Raw genomic sequence first — 19,728 nt, 5'->3', positions numbered from 1 at the left:
ATTAGAATGGGTAAAAAAAAATAGTTGAAATGAAGAAAACAAAATACATTACAATCTAAGTAATTATAAAAGTAAAGTAAAATAATTATTCTGATTCTATTCTTGGGGACCGTTTTCTTGTTTCAGAATACCACAGAGAAGGGGAGACAAAATATAGAGGATCATAAGAGCACCAGCGTGCCTACCGTTCCTGTCCTAATGTTCCCTTTAGTTGTATTCATTTTATGTTTTCAATTTATGCTTATATATATTATGTAATATGTATTTGACAAAATAAATGAATGAATAAATAAATAAATACATAAATAATCCATGGAAGGCTATCTGAATTAGCTTTATAGTCTGCACTAGTTTTTTCCGACCTGATGCCATTCAGATCTGCAGGGATTAAAACTTCCTGAAGATCAAGTGAACCAATAAAATGGAATTGGAAGAAAAATGCATTCATTATGAATCATGGGGTGGAGCCAAATGCTTAATTTTAAAAAATAATACAAGAATTTGGAAAGTGATCTCTCTCATCACATACGAATTCAATTCACTTTTACAAATGATAAATATTTACTAGTGTTATATTGCTTTGCATATCTTCAAAAATAAAGTCAGTTAGGAGTGAGTGTGATATAAAAAATACATTCCACTGTGTACTGGAAGAAACAATACTTTTTTCCTATTCAGCCATTGTTTAAAATCAATCACTCCTCCAGGGAACATAACAAAGAACTATTTCTGAACCCTATAAGAATAAAACTGCACATTATTTTCTTTTCCCTACTTCTTAAGCTCATCTACTTCAAAAGCTTGAACTATGGAAAAAAATAAAATCTCTAGTTCCTACTATGCAAATGTTAGGGTTAGCACAGTGTGAAAAAATAGTACTACAGTTCTCCATGGTCTTATGATACGGCCAGCCCAAGATATTTCATTGGCTTAAGTAAAGGTGTGCTCCAGCCCAGATTCCATTGAAGAGGAAATGGCTGGATTGAATCTTAACTGAATGCTGAGAAGAGCATAGAAACTTCTACAACAGAAATGGGCAAAACTTTTGTGGCCTGGAATAATCCAATTGTCCATCATAAAAGATTTAATAAATGGCATTAGATAGTTTTTTTGTTTTCTCTGTTTTATTTTATGTTAAATCAAATGACCGGAAACCACAGTGCAATTTTGGGCAGTTGTTTTTGGACAGGGCTCTTAAAGCTGTAAGTGGTTTACCCACTCTTTAAGATTTGGGGTAAATGAAGCCGTTTAGGAAACTCTGGACTGGCTGTGCAGCATTTACAGTTTTTTCTCCTAACAAAGTGGAATGTACCAATAAGAGACTTTTCTTTTTCCTTCTGAGTATTAAAACTTCAAGCCCTGAGAAATATAGAAAGACAGAAAGTCAAGTAACTGTCTCTAAAAGCTCCATAAATCACAGCTCTTGTATACACACCCATACTTAAAGGAATCTACTGCAAGATGCAAGAACAGATCCCCCTCCAGGGTAACTGTTCTAGTTTGCCTGTATTTTGTGCTGTATCCTACCTTTTACCTTGCTAAGGAAACTGGCAAGGGACCAAGTGGCTTGCAGCCATAAGTCAAAGCAAAGGAATTCTTAGCATTTTTCATTTAAAGGTTATATGCCAATAGAAATTCTTTCCTCTGAAGTACTATTTAAAATTACCAAACAGCTATTTTGGTCAGCAAACTCACATGCATTGGGCAGGTAATGAGTAACAAAACCTGGCTACTAGCTGCAATAACAGTAATATATTGCTTCTACTTTTTCAATTGAAAATAACAGCACTGCAAATTAACATATTCTTAGATTTTCCCAAATGCTCCTTTTTGAGTATAAAAATGCAAAAAGGCAACAGGTTGAGAAAAGCTTATTTAGCTCATAAATAAGTAGTAATTCTCAATTGGACAACAATATAATGTAACAGGCATGACATCCATTATGTGTTTCGTTGATCAGTATGTATTATTTCTCTACTGCCTTTCCCTAGAGGGCTGGAACCCTGATTTAGGCACATTTCAGAAAAGTCAAGTTCAATTATTTCAGCAGTTCCAATGCAAACTAACTGCAATTGGCTGAACTTTCCAATTAAATTAAAATGCAAGCCCAAATTTGAAACAAACCACATTTGTCTTCCTAGTGGGCTCTAGAACTGGAATATATTGCCAGTCAGAACAAAACTGAGTGCTTGAAACAAATAACAAAATAGCAATAGATGCAGTTGTTTATACATTTTGTAACAAAATCCACCATGACGGAAAGCAATATGTGTAGGTAATGGTCTTGAATATTACATGTGGCTCTACTTAATTCTTTAGACATGAAATTTATATTTTATAGTAATTATAATAGTATAATGATCAATTACTGCAATAATTGTGGAGAAATTTCACTTGAGATCTAGGCACAGAAAGAATTACAATAAAAGAAAGTTAGCTGATCTGTATATTTAGATAATATAAGAAAGAAACTGAAGGCCAGATATGTCACGTGACAACACAAGTTTGACATTCCTGATCTAGCCTAATGAATGAACGAAAGCCAGTCTTGTGCAGTAGTTAAGGCAGCAGGTTAGAAAATATGAGACTGTGAGTTCTAGTCCTATCTTATGTGCAAACCCAGCTGAGTGATCTTAGGCCAGTCACTCTTTCTCAGCCCTGGGAGGAGACAATGGTAAACACTTCCCAAAACATTGCTCGGAAAACTGCAAGAACTTTTCCAGGGTGTTGCCAGGAGTCAATACTGAATCAAAAGACACATGCACACACGGAGAGAGACAGAGACAGGGAGAGAGAAATGCTGATAAATAGTTCGCGTTCTCGAAAATACGGAAGTTTTTACATTCTCCTATGGTGGAGTTTCACACTATTTTATTTCTAAATTATTTTTGTTTAGAAAGTTTCCAAGTTATCATGAACTATTCTAATAAAGATATTACCTTAATATTAATTTTAAATTATATAATTTATAATCCATTATACAACTTTTCCACCCTTTCAAAAATGAGGATTTGGGAAGAATTCCATATGGCTCTAAAATATATAAACTGTCCATTGTTGAGGCTTTCTTTACATTTACCTGTCCAATTTAGTGGAGAGCTTTAGCAGAAATTATTATTCATAATTCATTATATCATTTTCAGTGGCTAAGATATCCAGAGATCAGTGGAAAGATACTATAAAGTATAATTTGTAAGTTACTAATAATATACAGAAGGTGACAGGTATGAACAGTAGTTAACTATTCTATACAAAGTGATTAAATGACTCAAATAAACTGGATTCAGAAATTAACTTCTAATATGTCATTTAATTTTTTTAAAGTATCTGAATTTCAACCAGTTTATTCTTGTAGCTGACACTAGATGTCACCATCATTATTCAATTATGAATAATTCTTTTCCTTTTAATTAGGACTTTTCCATATAATTTAGAATAGAATAGATAGAATAGAATAGAATTTTTTTTTATTGGCCAAGTGTGATTGGACACACAAGAAATTTGTCTTGGTGCATATGCTCTCAGTGTACATAAAAGAAAAGATACGTTCATCAAGGTACAACATTTACAACACAATTGATGGTCAATATATCAATATAAATCATAAGGATTGCCAGCAACAAAGTTACAGACATACAGTCATAAGTGGAAAGAGATTGGTGATGGGAACTATGAGAAGATTAATAGTAGTGCAGATTTAGTAAATAGTTTGACAGTGTTGAGGGAATTATTTGTTTAGCAGAGTGATGGCCTTTGGGAAAAAACTGTTCTTGTGTCTAGTTCTGTTGTGCAGTGCTCTATAGCATCGTTTTGAGGGTAGGAATTGAAACAGTTTATGTCCTGGATGTGAGGGATCTGTAAATATTTTCACAGCCCTCTTCTTGATTCGTGCAGTATACAGGTCCTCAATGGAAGGCAGGTTGGTAGCAATTATTTTTTCTGCAGTTCTAATTATCCTCTGAAGTCTGTGTCTTTCTTATTGGGTTGCAGAACCGAACCAGACAGTTATAGAGGTGCAAATGACAGACTCAATAACAAATGACAGACTCAATATGTTGGATCCCACTGTTTCTTGTTATTTAGTCTATTTTTTTTCATGTGCACACCTCACCTGTGATTGAGATTCAGTACCAGTTCTACATTGCTTTTGATAAATTTTAACTAAACAAGTTCAGCTAAGTAAATGTTCTGATTTCACTGGTGGAATTCATAAAGTTTTAGTGGAAGAATTATAAAATTGATAAACACAATGATTTCTGCCCTTTTCAGTACATTAGTCATGAACCACATATATATAGTCCTGTCATTTAACTGAATTCAGAAAATGTTCCAACCCATATAATTGTATAATATTGTATACATTGTGTATATTGAGGGATACATTGGGGTATTGCCAGTAAAGGGAAAACTTTGAAGATTCAATATTGGTATGATGCTTAATTTTTCTCTTCATAATGCAAAAAATGAAAGAGACATGGACACAGAAGTTAACTTTTCCATAAAAAGTCATAGAGAAATTTTGATTGAGTGTTAGTTGCCCAAGTAGGAACCTATTTTTCAGTCTCTGCCTTTCATCTCTGTGAATTATTTAAAAAATATGCTTAGGTCAAGTGGAATCTTGAGATTCTTTAACTTTTCAAGCTAGGTTCACAAGGGTTATAAGTTTTTCTAAATTTTACTGAGGAAAAGGAAATGGCTGATTATGAGAAAAAGTACATGTGTGTTGGGTGAGAATAGTTACTATTTTCACTCCTTTTCTATAGTGATTAGCATAGTTTTAAGACTAATGGTTGATTTCAGGTAATATTAATTCTAATAGTAGAAATTATACTCAAGCATGGAATCCTGTTGGCTTGAAAAGATTCCAAAGGTTTCTAAAAATAAAGTTTGTTACTTCGCAGTCTCTGGTGAATTCATATAATAGAGAAAAATCAAGAAAGAGAATACTCCAACAACAAAATTGGTTGTGCTTTTTATTTATGGTTTTTTTATTCTTTTTAGTCATTTACAGAAAGATGAAAAGCAAATATGCACAGGTGGATGGGCATTAACACAGGATTGATTTCTCCAGACTGTTAGCTTGCTTACTGCATGTTAGGACCATATGCTATCCGTCAACTTCCTGACCTTCGAACCTTTCGCCGCGAGCTTAAAACACATCTATTTATTTGTGCAGGACTGGACTAGAATTTTAATTTTAAATTTAATTTTAATGGGGTTTTATTATTTTAATTGTAATTTTAAATTTTGGCCTATTTAAATAAGTTTTTTAATTAGTGTTTTATCTTGTCTTATATTTGTATTTTTATCAGGCTGTAAACCGCCCTGAGTCCTTCGGGAGATAGGGCGGTATAAAAATTTGATTAAATAAATAAATAAATAAATAAATAAATAAATAAATAAATAAATAAATAAATAAATAAATATGCCTCCTGATTGGCTAAGGCTGCCTGGGCGGTGTCATGTGTCTGGGTTCTGACAGTGGTGAATTCTTCCTTAAAGTACAGGATATTCTTACTATCTCTTAAAGAGATGGTAGTTCATCTCCTTCTCAAGAAGTCATTGCTAGATGAAAAATTGTCCAGAGTGACAATCTTCATCCAGTCTTCAAGTGTGCATGATGAGTCCAGAGAATGCTGGAGGGAGCAGATTATCTGGATTCCTTTCAGATGGGATTCAGACCTGGGTACAGATATTAAAGCATTGACTGCACTTGTAAATGATTATTGATGAGGGAGAATAAGTGTGGGCATCCAGCCTTAGTCTTCTTGGCCTCTCAGCATCATTCAAGATATCCTTCTGGAGCAGTTTTATTTGGGAGTAGCAGTATTGTGTTATGCTGATACTCTTCCTTCTCTGTGATTACAATCAGTATTGGTGGGGGGGATAGGTCCACCATACAGCCCCACTCATAAAGTAGTTTGTGTTGTTTTATAGGGTTTGGTACTATTTCCACTCCTATTCTATATGAAGGTACTAGAGTGAAGTCATTCACTCCACTATAGTGAATGCTTCACAGGATGAAGTATAATTAATTTGCTGATGTTACCAGGTAAATATTATCTGTTCCTCAGAGCCCAAGTGATATTGTGAAGGTTCTTGTTTCAGTGTCTGGAAGCTGTGTGGGTTTGGATGGAGAACAACAGATTTCAATTCAACCCTAGTAATACTGATTGACTTTTGAGTAGTGCCTCCGTGGTTTCAGACACTTTCCATCTTTAGTTCTGGGTGGAATTGCACTATCCCAAACAGAATAAATGTGAAATTTGGAAGTCCTCCAGAACTCAAGGCTCATGTTTTGAGGTGGTAGCCGTGGTCAGGAGGATCTTTATACACTTTTATGTGCACCAATTGTGCCTATTCTTGGACCAGAAGACTATTCTGATAGTCATGCTTGTCCTATTTACCTCCCAAATGGACTATTGCAATTTGCTTTACACAGGGCTGCCCTTGATGAATAGCAAGACGCTGGTACAGGCAGAGTGTGTCATCTTTCAGGACCCAGGAAGATAGCCTTTTTTGTAATGGTACCTATTCTTTGGAACATTTTTTTTTTGTTTACATTTATATCCCGCCCTTCTCCGAAGACTCAGGGCGGCTTACAGTGTGTAAGGCAATAGTCTCATTCTATTTGTATATTTACAAAGTCAACTTATTGCCCCCCCAACAATCTGGGTCCTCATTTTACCTACCTTATAAAGGATGGAAGGCTGAGTCAACCTTGGACCTGGTGGGGCTTGAACCTGCAGTAATTGCAGGCAGCTGGTTTTAATAACAGGCTTCTTATAGCCTTGAGCCACCACCACCATTAATCCCTCCCCCCAAAAAAAGTTAGATTGGCCCAAATCTGGTAGTATTGTGGAAGATCTTAAAGATGTGATTTGTTACCCAGTTTGGTGATCTGAATCTATAGTAGGAACTGGACAATGGTTATGTTAATTAGTTGTTGGCTATTCCTGTTTTTCTTGATATATGTTGTTAGCCATACAGAGTCATGGATTTGAGATAGGTGGCCATTCGTATTGAATACATACAAACAGTTAGTCCTTGCTTAATGACTGCCTGTTTAGCAGCAGTTCGAAAAAATAACTTTACAATGAGTCTTCACACTTACAACAGTTGAAGCATCCTTTAAGTCATGTGATCAAGATTTGTGCACTTTGCAACTGGTAAGTGTATACAAACACCACAATGTCCCATTGTGATACAATTGCCATTTACATGCTTTACAGCAGGCTTCAACAAGCAGAGTCAATGGAGAAATTGATAGCAAACCAGTGGTCACATGAAGTCTTAATGACCCTGTCACTCAGTGATGGGGTCATTGCCAGTTCCAACTGTGGTCATTAAATGAGGATTGTACATATATGCATACATTGCAGTGGAACTTCACTGGAAAAAATGGGAAGAAAATTGACACCCCCCCCCAAAAAAATGACCAGACCAAACACATGACTCAAATTCAGATGGCTAAAGAATCTGAATAACTGCACCCCATGCAAAGACATCCTGTTAAATTATAACAAGAATGCTACATACTTATACAGACACTAATATATTAAATAGTGAACTTTGGTCAGGCTTGTAGTTAAAAAATAAACCCCACTGTCCACTCTTAATTGTTATAATAAAATGTTTTAATAATTTAAATCACCCTACTAGAAATCAAAGTAAGTGTACATTTGTTTCCAAAAAACAACCCTTCCCTAAACACTTCAGAATACCAACTGTTGTTCCCTTTGTCCACCAGTAAAACATTCTATCTATTGCCAAATCAGAAACTTTTTGATATCTAGACCAGGCCACACTTTCTGCTTGCCCAGATGGTTAGCCAGAATGGGCTAACCATCATTTCTTGAAAGCAGGAATAGACATCATTGTCTTCCACCCATTTCCAGGCCACAGTACATGCACTCTTGCCTGTATTTTGAAACTTGGCTTGCTTCAGCTGTACTATTTCCCAATCAGAGCTGTCTTAAGGTCTTCTGTCTCAAGTTTCATTCCAGTCTAGGAACATCCTCAATTTCAACTGGCTACAGTATCTGGCATGCCCATAAAATTCCAGCAACTGATCATCATATGGCTATTTCATCCCCGGTTGCCGAACTGCTATATTCTCAACTGGTCAGCAGCTTCCTTTATTTTTATATATTCCAGTTAACCCAATTATGACCCATAAAGACCATGGAGGGCAGTAAATCTTCAGGGTACCATGTTTTCTCCACCTCTTCACCCAGCACACCTTCATTCCATCCTGGCATCTCCTAATAGTCATTCTTTCGTTTCTGTTCAAGCTGGGCAAAGTGTACTCTTTTCTTTGTGTCCCATCTAATCCTCCCCTCCCCTTTCCCTTCTTATCTTTAAATTGCAACATGTGCATGTTGAAATCAAGTTACAAAGTACCCCTAAACACTCCTTGTTCTTATCTGAACTATAGGTTCTTGCTTACTACAATGTTTCCATTGTCCCACGGTGTAATAAAAAGACCAAGAAACCAAACATTTTTCCTTTGTTTTAATCATTGCAAGACCAAAGAAATAATAATACAATGAGGGTGGAGTGTGCATTAGTATCAAAGTAGAGATTATGGGAAAGGAGTGTGAAGGCATCTTAGTGGTCAAATATTTGGGAAAGTGAATGAAAAAAATGGGACACCAGCAAGAAGGGAAGATGTTTTGAAGAACAAGGCACGTACTGATAAGCTAGCACAAACAGACACACACACACAAACATACAGAGTGAGGCTTTCCTTTCCTCATGGACATGAAGAGCAAGAAGCAGCGGCACAACCAATCAGAGCCTGCAATAGTGGTTGTCTGGATTCAGACCCATCCTGCCCTTTGACAAATTAGTAGAATCCAGACAAGAAATTTTTAAAGTTGCTTCAGAAACAGCCAAGAGTTGTGTGAGGGAAGACAACTTTTAAAAATCCTGTCTGGATTATACCAGTTTGTCAAGGGACAGGGAAGGTGCTGAGTCCAGACAATGACCACTATAGGCTGTGGTCTATATTGGCTGTTTCTCCTCTGCAATGTGGAATAACTTTGGATATGAAGTGTAGTCCTTTTTTCCCTTGGCTTTTGAATATGATGCCAAGTCCTTTTCTTGAAAAGGGATGCTGGCTAACGTTATTATGATTGGGCTTTTTTTCCATGTGGGGGGATTTCTCATTATGCCCCCTGCCTCCAACATCTCTGCTAGGTTGTAGCATTTCATTTCCATGGGAATTTAATCATTACAGGATCAGGCAATTCTTCTGCAATCAGGCTTTTCTCTGCCCATAATAACATCATCCAAAACAGCAACAACAAAAGAGCATAATACACTCCTCACTACCACCAAAAGGGACCATTTGAAAAAGGAGTCTGCATCTACAGTTTTACTTCCTTCTGCCAATTTTAAATCTCAGGATGCGAAAGAGTAGTAAGAGATAAAAACAACCCCTTCACTCAGTAGAATCCCTGACCTGCAACCATGAAATGATGCCATGATTTCCCAAAGTGATTCAGGTAGCTTGGGCTGCTGTTCTCTATGTTGAGTTATCAGGTAATTCAAGCTGAGCACTGATCTCATAAAGATTCTGTCTGCAAACCGTAGATATATGAATAAAAGCAGACTAAAAATATCTGTAATCTGCAATGGGTACTAAAAGGGCCCAAAATAAGGCAAAAGTAATTTGTATGTTTACTACAGGAGCACTATGGCACAACAGCAAGTACTGATCGAGCAAGTACTGTATCAACATACTTAGCTAGCAGTTTAATCCAACTGCTCCTGTGTTTCTTATTTCAAAAGGCTGGACATTTAAAATAAGTGGAGAAAATTCTGAACTTTATTAACAAACACTGTATACTACAGATAATCCAAAGAGAATGAGACTACTATTACATGTCATGCTAGAAGTTGCCAATGGGTGGAGAACGTTCAGCAGTTACAGCATGTTTTTGGCAGATTATTTTTGCAGTTGGCTATTGTTATTGGCTATCAACCCTTGCTCCTAAGCAAACACAGGCCTGCTTCAGACTCAAACAAGTTTCTAAAATACTCCAGCTGTGATTGGACAAACCTGATCAGGTTATTTTTAAATAGATTCCTTCTGAGACTACTGCAGTTCACAGCTTGTGAACTTCTATTGCAGAAAGAGTAAATCAGTGAATAAAATATTTTCATAATCAAAGCAAAAGTTTTTTTAAAACCTTCTTTTAGTGGAATTGAATTGTTGTGTAGGGGCATAATCGCTTAGTGATTAAGATGCTGGGCTTGTCAGCCAGAAGGTTGGCAGTTCAAGACTCAAGCATGATAGGGTGGGCTCCCATCCTGCCCCAGCTCCTGCCAACCTAGCACTTTGAAAGCATGTAAATGCAAGTAGATAAATAGCTACCACTTCACTGAGAAAGTAACCATGTTCTGTGTCTCTCGGCGTATAGTCATGCTCTCTACATGACCACGGAAGCATCTTCGGACAACACTGGCTCCCTTGGCTAGGAAATTGAGATCTAGGCATGGCCCCCTAGAAAGGGACACCACAGGACAGGGCATCTTTTTGTCTTTTAATTATTGTGTGCCACCAGAGTTGCTTTTGGTGAGATGTGCCACTATACAAATTTAATTAATTAATAATTAAAATAAAATATTGTTTTCTGAAGACTTAATAAGTGTAAAATGAGCACTGGATGGCATTCATTTATTTATTTTATTTATTTATTTATTTATTTTGTCGCACAGTATATATAAGCATAAGCATGAAATAATTATACAATATATAAGCATATATATATGTATGAGTATGTAATAACTATATTAATTGGATATAAGGAAAGGAAACAATAGGACAGGAATTCATGGCCAATTCAATTCATGGCCAATGCAGTCAAGTCTGCCCACTCCATCTTTAATATCTAAACTGGAGACACCGGCTTAAATTCTTGAATTTTTTTTAAAGAATGGAAGTGGGTTAGGGAGATGGTACGGGAGCAATCAGAGAAAGAAAAAGAAAACGGCCCAGGTGGGCCTTTCCCCCACCACCACCCCGATGGTGTCAAGGCGAGAGTACCTCCAGGGAAGATGGCCGCGGTGACTGAGGGGTAAGGTGATCAATCGCCCTCGGAGGCAAGCTGGGAGGGAAGAAGGCAGCGAGGCGAAAGGCTAAAGAAGAAGAAGACGAAGAAAGCGAGGAAAGCAGTGGCGAGATCCTCTCCCTTCCCCTTGCCGCCCGCCCGGCTGAAGCACCTTGGAGTGCCGCGAAGTGACAGCGGACAAAAGTCAGCGGGTTTGAGGAATGCCGCGAGGAGAGAGCCGGGAGGGCGGCGCTGGGACAGGGGCAGCCCGTTCTTCGCGCACCACTGGAACCAGGCCCCCTGGAGGGCCGAGGCGGGCTGTGGGGGGGGGGAGGAAAGGCAGGCGGCTGGGGCGACTAGGGGCGCGACGAAAGGCGAGCGGGGGACGAGAAAGGCGGTCTCTGCTCCCCACTATGACAGACGGGAGGGGTGGGAGCAGCTGGAGCCGGCCCTTCGCCGCCGCCTCCTCCTCCTGGGGCGCCGCCAACGCCGCCGCCGCCACTCCCCTCTCAGCCTGTCACTCGGGACGAGGAGAGGAGCCGGAGGGGCGGGAGAGGAGAATCGGCGCCTCTTCTTAATGCACCTGGCTGGGGATCTCCCAGCGGGGAGAAACAGGCGGCGGCGAGGGCGCAGGGCTGACGGTGATCGGCTACGGCTAGGAGCGGAAAAGATGCCCGCGGTAGCGCCTGCAGTTCGGGTTGGCTCGATCGGTCCTCCGGCCGTCGCCCTGCGGGGGCCTGTGGCGAGGGAGCCTGGCTGCCGTCCTTAGCGGCGCCCAGATCGAGGGTTCGCGCCCGTAGGGCTGTATGCCGGCTCGGTGCCCCGCGCTCCGCCATGGGGAGTCCCTTCTGGCATCTCGTGTTGCTGGGCTGCTCTGCAGGTGGGTGTCTCGGAGCCCGCGGGAGTGCCGGGTGTCGCTCTTCCCCTCGCAGGTCTGCTGCTGGCAGAGAAAACAACAACAAATACGGTTTTAGAAACGGTTCCTCGCGGCGGACGTTGACTCTGGGGTGCTTCTCCCGCCCGGTTCCCTACTCTGCTTGGGACAGAAGCCGAAAAACGTCCCCTGTCCCTCTTTCAACTGAACTCAGAGCAGGGGTGTTACTTGTATTGTAAGTAAACGAGACGAAATGCGCTTTCTAAATGGTGGTAGCGGCTCCGTGAGCTTAGAAGAAAATCATTAAAGGGCTGGAGCTGCGCAAGAGAGAAAGACGAATTTCTTAAATCTATTCCGCGGAGAATATCCCGCGTTTTTGCACATGGCTTAGCATAGACTTCGGAAATGGAATTTTAAAATCGGCGAATATAAGAGCATTTTGTTATAATATTTCCTTCCTCACTTGAAAAATAGCGGAAGAATGGGTATTCTGTTGTAACGGGTGTTCAGAGAGCCAGGTTGGTACAGCGATTAAGGCACCAGGCTAGAAACTGAGAGACCACGCATTCTAGTCCTGTCTCAGGCACAAAGCCATTTGGGTGACCTTGGGCCAGTCGCGCTCTCTCAACCCTAGGAAGAAAGCAATGGCAAATCACTTCTGAAAACCCTTGCGGAGAAAACGGCAAGAACCTAATCAGGTCCACACTTACTCAAAGGCACAAGCCCTGTCCAAAAAAGCTATGCAGAACCGTTGATTTTATTAGTTCATCCACTGGCAGAGTGCAACGATATATGCACTCAGTAATAAACAGTATTTCTATGGAAGGTACACTGTACACCAAACTAAACATATATGTCCTGGATCCTAAACTGCCATAATTATGTGTCATTTAAGTGGAATTAAAGAAATTAAAGAAATTAAAGAAAGACTGAACTAGCATAACTATGTGGCAATGTAGGATGACAGAATTTGCTTACTTGAAACACTTCATTCTTTACACATTAAGTAAACAATACAATTGTTTAAACAGAAGCAGAAAAAAGATACTTAAGGTAATTCCAGTGGCATGATTTCAAAAGATTACAGAGAATTACTCATTGGAATATGTGTGACAATTGTTTTCTCTGATTATCATTAGTTGCAATGAACAATTTAGAGATTATTTGTGATCTGCTGGCATTCTTTTCATATAGATTTTCCTTCTGAATATTTACTCCTGAGGACTATACTTTTGCATTCATGTCCATTCTATGAATGCCACATGCTGGCCTTTTTATTTTAAATAATGGGAAACAGCTCATATAGATTTGAGGAATAAAACAAAAATAAGAAAGCTGTTAATGAAGCTACATTATTTATATTCAGATCAGGCAATGTAATTTAGAAAAAGTGCAGCAAGGATTAATTAAGGGACTTGGATTACACTGTCCTGAAACTGAAGGAAACATGAAAAGGAAACTCAAAGTAATTCCACCTTGGATTTTCCTGTGAGATAAAAATTTGGATAGGTTTTCAAGATTCCGTTAATATACCTTACACCAATAAAGTGTTCCTTCCCCTGGCCTACTTCAAAGGGTTGGCGTCAATCTGGAAAGCCTGCCCAAAATTCTCTCTATTTTCTTTTTGTTTATACTAAACAACATGAAGGTGGGGTTATTCTAAGTTTCTTTTTCATGCTACTTTCTATCTCTGGACTTCATAATCTTTTGTCAAAGATTCTCCTTAATGGCTTACTCCTTTCTTCCAGGCTTAATGGCTCCCTCATATCTTCCCCAAGATCAGCTCTAAATCACTTTACAGTACCTACCTCATGCAGAGTCTTGTCTGATACTACAGATTTCAGTTCATTGTCCTGTATAGTGTACAAATAATCAGCCCAGCCTCACAGGACTGTTGTGAGAAAAATAAGACAAAGGAATATATGTTCACTTCCTCAAGCTCTTGCACTGAACACAGGATAGAAATCTAACATATAAAATGTAGCTTAACAATAAACTTTGAACTGAGAGAGGAAGAAAACAAAGAAATAGAAAAGCAGTAAGTATAAAAAGGGAACTATGTCAAAAATGTTTTTCATAATTTTGTGATTAGCTGATTAGATTAGATTTTTCTTTTTAATTGAAGTTTATTACATAAAATACAGATAGAAACAAAAATATTAACTGAATGGGGGAAGGAAATGGGAAAAATTACAAAGTAAAAGGGAAAGAAAGAAAGCAGTGACTTGCAACTTTTTCAGTACAGTGGAATATAAAATACAGTTACAACCTCAACTTGTTGTGTTACATATTTAGTAAGTACTAGCCATTTCTATAGCAACAAAATAATCTAATCATGAAAGCATAAGATCAAAGTTTCATTTTTTTTGTTTCGAGCATAAAACCCAGAAACAGTTTCCAAGTAGAAACAAAACTGGATAAATTATTTTATTTAATTAAAGCAAGTTTTGCCATCTCTGCCAATTCCATTCTTTCTCCATCATATCTTCCATTGTGGAAATTGATGTGTATTTCCATTTGGATTCTCACCACAGTCAACATATGTAGCAACAAAATTCCACTTTTTTTCAAGTTATTTATCCAAAGTCCTGAAAGAAAAGGTTTCAATTTTATATTTGTTTTAAGAATCTTCCGAATTAAGGGATAAAACAACTGGCTTTTTTAACACTATGGCCCTGTGAGCCAAAAGGAGACACAAGAACCTTACTGCATAAAATTCACAAGGTTCTTGGCAAAATAATTGCCTCCTGTTTTGATGAGATGCACTTCAGCCCTTCTAAGAATGTCTTTTACTGTTGAAGAAGACCATGGTTTAGGAATCCAATTTTTCTTGACAACATCATTTTCATGGCCACTCGTTCACCTCCAGGATTTTCTTTCCTTTATTGTTCCTTGACTGGAAGGGTGATGAAAGCACTTCCTACAATCCATACAGCTTCATCTTTTTACCTTATTTACAATTTCTTAAAACCCTCTTTTAGCAACATTGGTTAACTGCACATGGATAAACAGGAATGTAGCCAGTCTAAGTTAAAATTTTGGGGGTTTGGAGATGAAACCACAGAGTCAGGTAGTGCATTCCAGGCATTGACCACTCTGTTGCTGAAGACATATTCTCTGCAATCGAGTTTGGTGCAGTTTACCTTAAGTTGGTATCTATTGTGTGCTCGTGTGCTTTGTGGTTGAAGCTGAACTAGTCATTGACAGGTAGAACATTGTAGCAGATGATTTTATGAGCTATGCTTAGGTCATACTGGAGGCGGCATAGTTCTAAATTTTCTAAACCCAAAATTTCAAGTCTGGTGGCATAAGGAATTTTGTTGCGAGTGAAGGAGTGGAAGACTCTTCTTGTGAAATATTTCTGGACACGCTCAGTTGTATTAATGTTCTGATATATCTAGCATACTAATGATTTTTTCACCACCACCACCCCTGCTCTTTTTTCCTCCTCAATGGAGGTTTCAGTTGGGTTTCTTGGTTTTGTTGTCCAGAGCTGGAGAGGCTAAATAATAGAACTTTCTCAGGTTGATGGTGCTAGGCTTCCATGTTTGCATTCTTTGATCAACTCCTTGATGGGGAGGACCACCACATTCAACCCATCATTCTTGTCACAATCCTCCAAATACTCATCCCTCTACTGAAGTCCTTTCTTTCTTCTTGTGCCTTTCCGTGTCTCTGGATGACTTCCTGTGCCCTGCCCCTTAAAGGCCTCGTTCTGTCAGCCTTTATTATGGAAAGCTGTTTGTGCAAATACTGCTGTGATTGTCCCAATCTCTGATAAGTATAAAAAAGAATGGCTCGCCTCCAGTTTCTTTCACCGTTTTCTTCTGCAAGGAGAAATGCTAGTGTTTGCCACAGAGGTAATTAGCATATTTTTCTGGTAAACACAGCACACAGCTTCCAAGTTCCCATTGCTCCACTGATACCACTGATACCATCCTTTTGACAGTATCTCAAGCCAGCTTCTTTCTTTCCTGCTAAATTCTTTGACAAAGCTCTCCTATTCCTGTTTGGTCTCCTACTTCTTTCCTTTGGTTGTTTAGAACTTATTTTTCTAAAGTGTGTTGGCCAAGACTCATGAAGTATAAACCCAATTTTGCACGTTTTCAGCACCAAGACAAATTCCTTGTGTTTCCAATCACACTTGGCCAATAAAAAAATTCTATTCTAATTCTATTCTATTCTATTTTATCTAATCCTATATGGATTAGACATTTGAGTTTAAAAGGCAAGGCAAGCTTTTTCAAAGATTGCATGTGTATTGGATTGCATGCAGATATATTTTAACTCACAAGATATACATAACATTTCTTATTTTCTCTAAGGTAAAGTTTTTATGCTTCAGATTTTTCCTTTGCTAGATTGCAAAAAATGGAATAGATCAAGCTGCTACCCAAAGGTGCTATTTCAGAAAGCAACAGGACTTAGTTTTTTCTTTGAAGACATTTCACTTCTCTTCTTGGATGACAAGCAAAATATCTTCATAGAAAAAACAAAGGAAGTCCAATTGCCTTTAGGGCAACCATGGATAATTGAAAATCTACATAGACATCAAATCACTATACTAAACCTGATTATATAGCAAGTAAAGGACCTATATAGCATAATGAAAGTGAAGAATTTAACAGCCAGCATGTTAACTGAGGCAATTTATGGCAATTGTAACTGATAACACGCCTGAAAATATTTCCTTACCTCTCAGACCTTTACAGATTAGTTAATGTTTGTACAGCACTTTCAAAAGAGTTGGATATTATAATGTGACCTTTATCAGTGTACTTATTTACTTTTGTGGGCATAAGCATGCTGTCTGCATCTAAGATAGGACAACATTTCTTTTCAAAGTAAAAATCAACCTTGATTCTAAACATGTTTTTTTCTGAGAAATAAGTACAATTTATTGCAAATGAACATTCCATTGTCTAAGCAAAGAGTGATAGGATGCATAGAGCAGAAGAAGAAATGGTTGAAGTAGACAACCTCTGAAAATAGTATGCATACATTTGCTGTTAACTATTGGTCTTATCTTCTATTTTAAATTTGTTTTAACTGAATGCTTATGTAAACAGAAAGGTTTGAAATACATTTCATGAGTCAAAAAGAAAAGAAAAAGGGATGCCTTAGGCATCAAACAGACAATGCTATTATTATCTGTGTATTCTTGACATTTGTTTAATAATGATCTTCCACTTAATAATTTTTAGTAATTTCATGGTAATGCACAGTAAATCATTTTGTAATGTTTAGACCAGTAGTGGGTTCCACTTACCTTCGCTACTGGTTCGGAACTGTGAGTGCATGTGCATGGTGCTTCTGCGCATGCGCTGAACCTTCTGCGCATGTGCAGAGCATCCATGATGATGTCCGGGGGGTGTGTGTGGCCAGTGCCTCCCACTGCCACTGCTGATATTGGTTCACCTGAAATGGGGCGAACCAGTAGAAACCCACCACTGGTTTAGACTTGCACGAGAACCCAACTAGTTGCTTTATACTGAGCCAGTCATCCATTCTTTCCCAAATAATTGTCACTGACTGGCAGGGGTCCTTTAAGGTTTCTGGCAGAAGAGATTTGTACTTAGTGATGTTAATATTTGAACATGAAAAATATGTGCTATACAACTGCATGAAAAGTACGGTATGTATTGTACAACTGAGCAATAATATTCCTGTAAATAAAGAACTGCCTGGAATTAATTTAGTTACAATTAAATTGAGTATTTCAAGGGTTTTGGACAAATTTATTTCTTAGTAAAAGCATTTGATAAAAATGGTCAATGTTTATCACAATATTCCTTAAATATTATCACAATATTCCTTAAAATAGCCTTATAAAATAGTTGAGTATTATTATCTATCTAGATATGCAATGGAGCTGGTCTGAGATTGAGAGTATAATGGATCCATTGTTTATTTAACTATGCTTTCTTATTTTGTAAGAAAACAAACTCAATATCTCACTGGGGATTGGATACATATGAGGAGTTTCATTTAGGCCTTTTTTTTTTTCTTATTTAGGATTGAGTAGTATTCCTGGAACTGCGTCTCGTTGTGAGAAAGCATGCAATCCTCAAATGGGAAACCTAGGTCATGGACGCAAATTGTGGACAGATACAACATGTGGATTCAACTCCACAGAATTATACTGTTCTTACAGTGAAAATACAGACCTCTTATGCAAGCGGCCTAAGTGTAGTAAATGCAACTCTATGAATACACATCTGGCTCATCCACCTTCTGCTATGGTTGATTCATCTTTTAGATTACCACACACATGGTGGCAATCAGCACAAGGAGTAGAGAGGGAGAAGATCCAGCTCAATTTGGAAACTGAATTTTATTTCACTCATTTGATCATGATATTCAAGTCACCAAGACCAGCAGCCATGGTCCTAGAGCGATCTCAGGATTTTGGAAAAACTTGGAAGCCTTATAAGTATTTTTCCATCAACTGCTCAGCAGCCTTTGGGTTGGATGATGATGTAACTAAGAAAGAGGCACTTTGCACTTCAAGATACTCCAGCCATTTCCCCTGCACTAGAGGAGAGGTGAGTTCATTAAGATATCCATGACAATAAATAATTCAATCTTGTTTGAAAACTGTAAAGTCCTCCACTTTCTATTTCTCAGTAAAAGCTAAAGAAGTTCCAGTCTAACCTACAATACTAATATTACCAGGAAGTGTCTCATCCAGTTATTTAGCAGGTCCAATTCTGATGAATTTCCAAATGCCAGACAAAGTTGGCCAGATGCTGTCACCTGCATCTGAAACCTTATTTTTAATGTTTAAAAGGAATATCAGTTTTTGTTATAATAAATGGAAATATAAAAGATAAAGATTGTTCATTTATATTTCTAGGCATAATATTATTTGCTTGAACCCTTGTGAGCTTTGCTTTCTTTGTCTATAGCTGAGTATTTTATTATCATTCTTTGCAAGTGACACTCATTCTCTATAAATGTTGATAAAATTGCTATAATAGAAAACCAACCTATTATTGGTATGTAGAGTGTACTTATCAAATTCTTCATCTCACACCCTGAATGCCTGACATCAGCCAGCTTCTAGGATTTCCTGCCATTTTATTCCTCTTTTTTATCAGGAAGTCATACTAAAGAAGTTAACTGTCTAATGCAGCAGTAGGCTCACTCTTAATAGCAAAACTGACCAAAACTGGTTGGTAGATATAAATTTATTTTATTCATTAAGTTTGTTTGGCACTCATCCCAGTTAATGAAGATCTCCTTACTGTGCTAATTATGTGCTGCTCTATTTGATCTGAAGTTCTTTCGATTGTTCTACTATTGTCACACAAAAATCAAGTGATCTTTTGTAACAGACTTCTAGAAGAAGGAATTACAAGACTTTCCTCTGTACTCACACTTTTTATAAACTGAGATCAGGTTATCTAGTACAGCCTGGATAATCACACTGCATAAGCTCAAGAATTAGTAACTGGAAGAAGTAAAATATCTTTAGTCTCAATAAAAGCAGACATATGCACCTTGGAACGCAAAGATTAGTTGGGAAAAGTAGTGATTAATTTCAGAAGCCTAAACAGGAGAATTAAAGACCAAAAGCTCTTTCTCCTTTCCATGAAAACCAAAAATGAAATGTAAAATTGTCAAATAATTATGCTAATAAAGTGATTTATATACATTGCACCAGTCCATATTTTGTGTGGAAGCATGTCTGTATATCTTGATGCTCCGTCTTTGTATATATATATAAAGTTAATATTGTGTGAGTGCATAACCTTATGTGTGTGTTTCATTGTCAAATACACACAAACATATGTA

General features: G+C 37.9%; 1 protein-coding gene across 2 annotated transcripts in view; it reads left to right on the top strand.

The window, feature by feature from the left end:
- Window positions 1-10,815: 10,815 nt before the first annotated feature.
- The window catches only part of NTN4 (netrin 4), a 54,354-nt gene continuing 45,441 nt past the window's right edge, over window positions 10,816-19,728 (top strand). For both annotated transcript variants that reach the window (XM_058191276.1, XM_058191277.1), the window contains exons 1-2: window positions 10,816-11,937; window positions 17,947-18,476. In XM_058191276.1, the coding sequence (XP_058047259.1) occupies window positions 11,892-11,937; window positions 17,947-18,476 (576 nt within the window). In that variant the 5' untranslated portion in view covers window positions 10,816-11,891. The remainder of the gene's footprint in view (window positions 11,938-17,946; window positions 18,477-19,728) is intronic.

The sequence above is a fragment of the Ahaetulla prasina genome, chromosome 7 (genome assembly GCF_028640845.1).
Source record: "Ahaetulla prasina isolate Xishuangbanna chromosome 7, ASM2864084v1, whole genome shotgun sequence".
In the NCBI taxonomy this organism is placed as follows: Eukaryota; Metazoa; Chordata; class Lepidosauria; order Squamata; family Colubridae; genus Ahaetulla; species Ahaetulla prasina.
The sequence above is the reverse complement of the archived record's forward strand: the minus strand, read 5'-3'. Positions and strand labels throughout refer to the sequence as shown.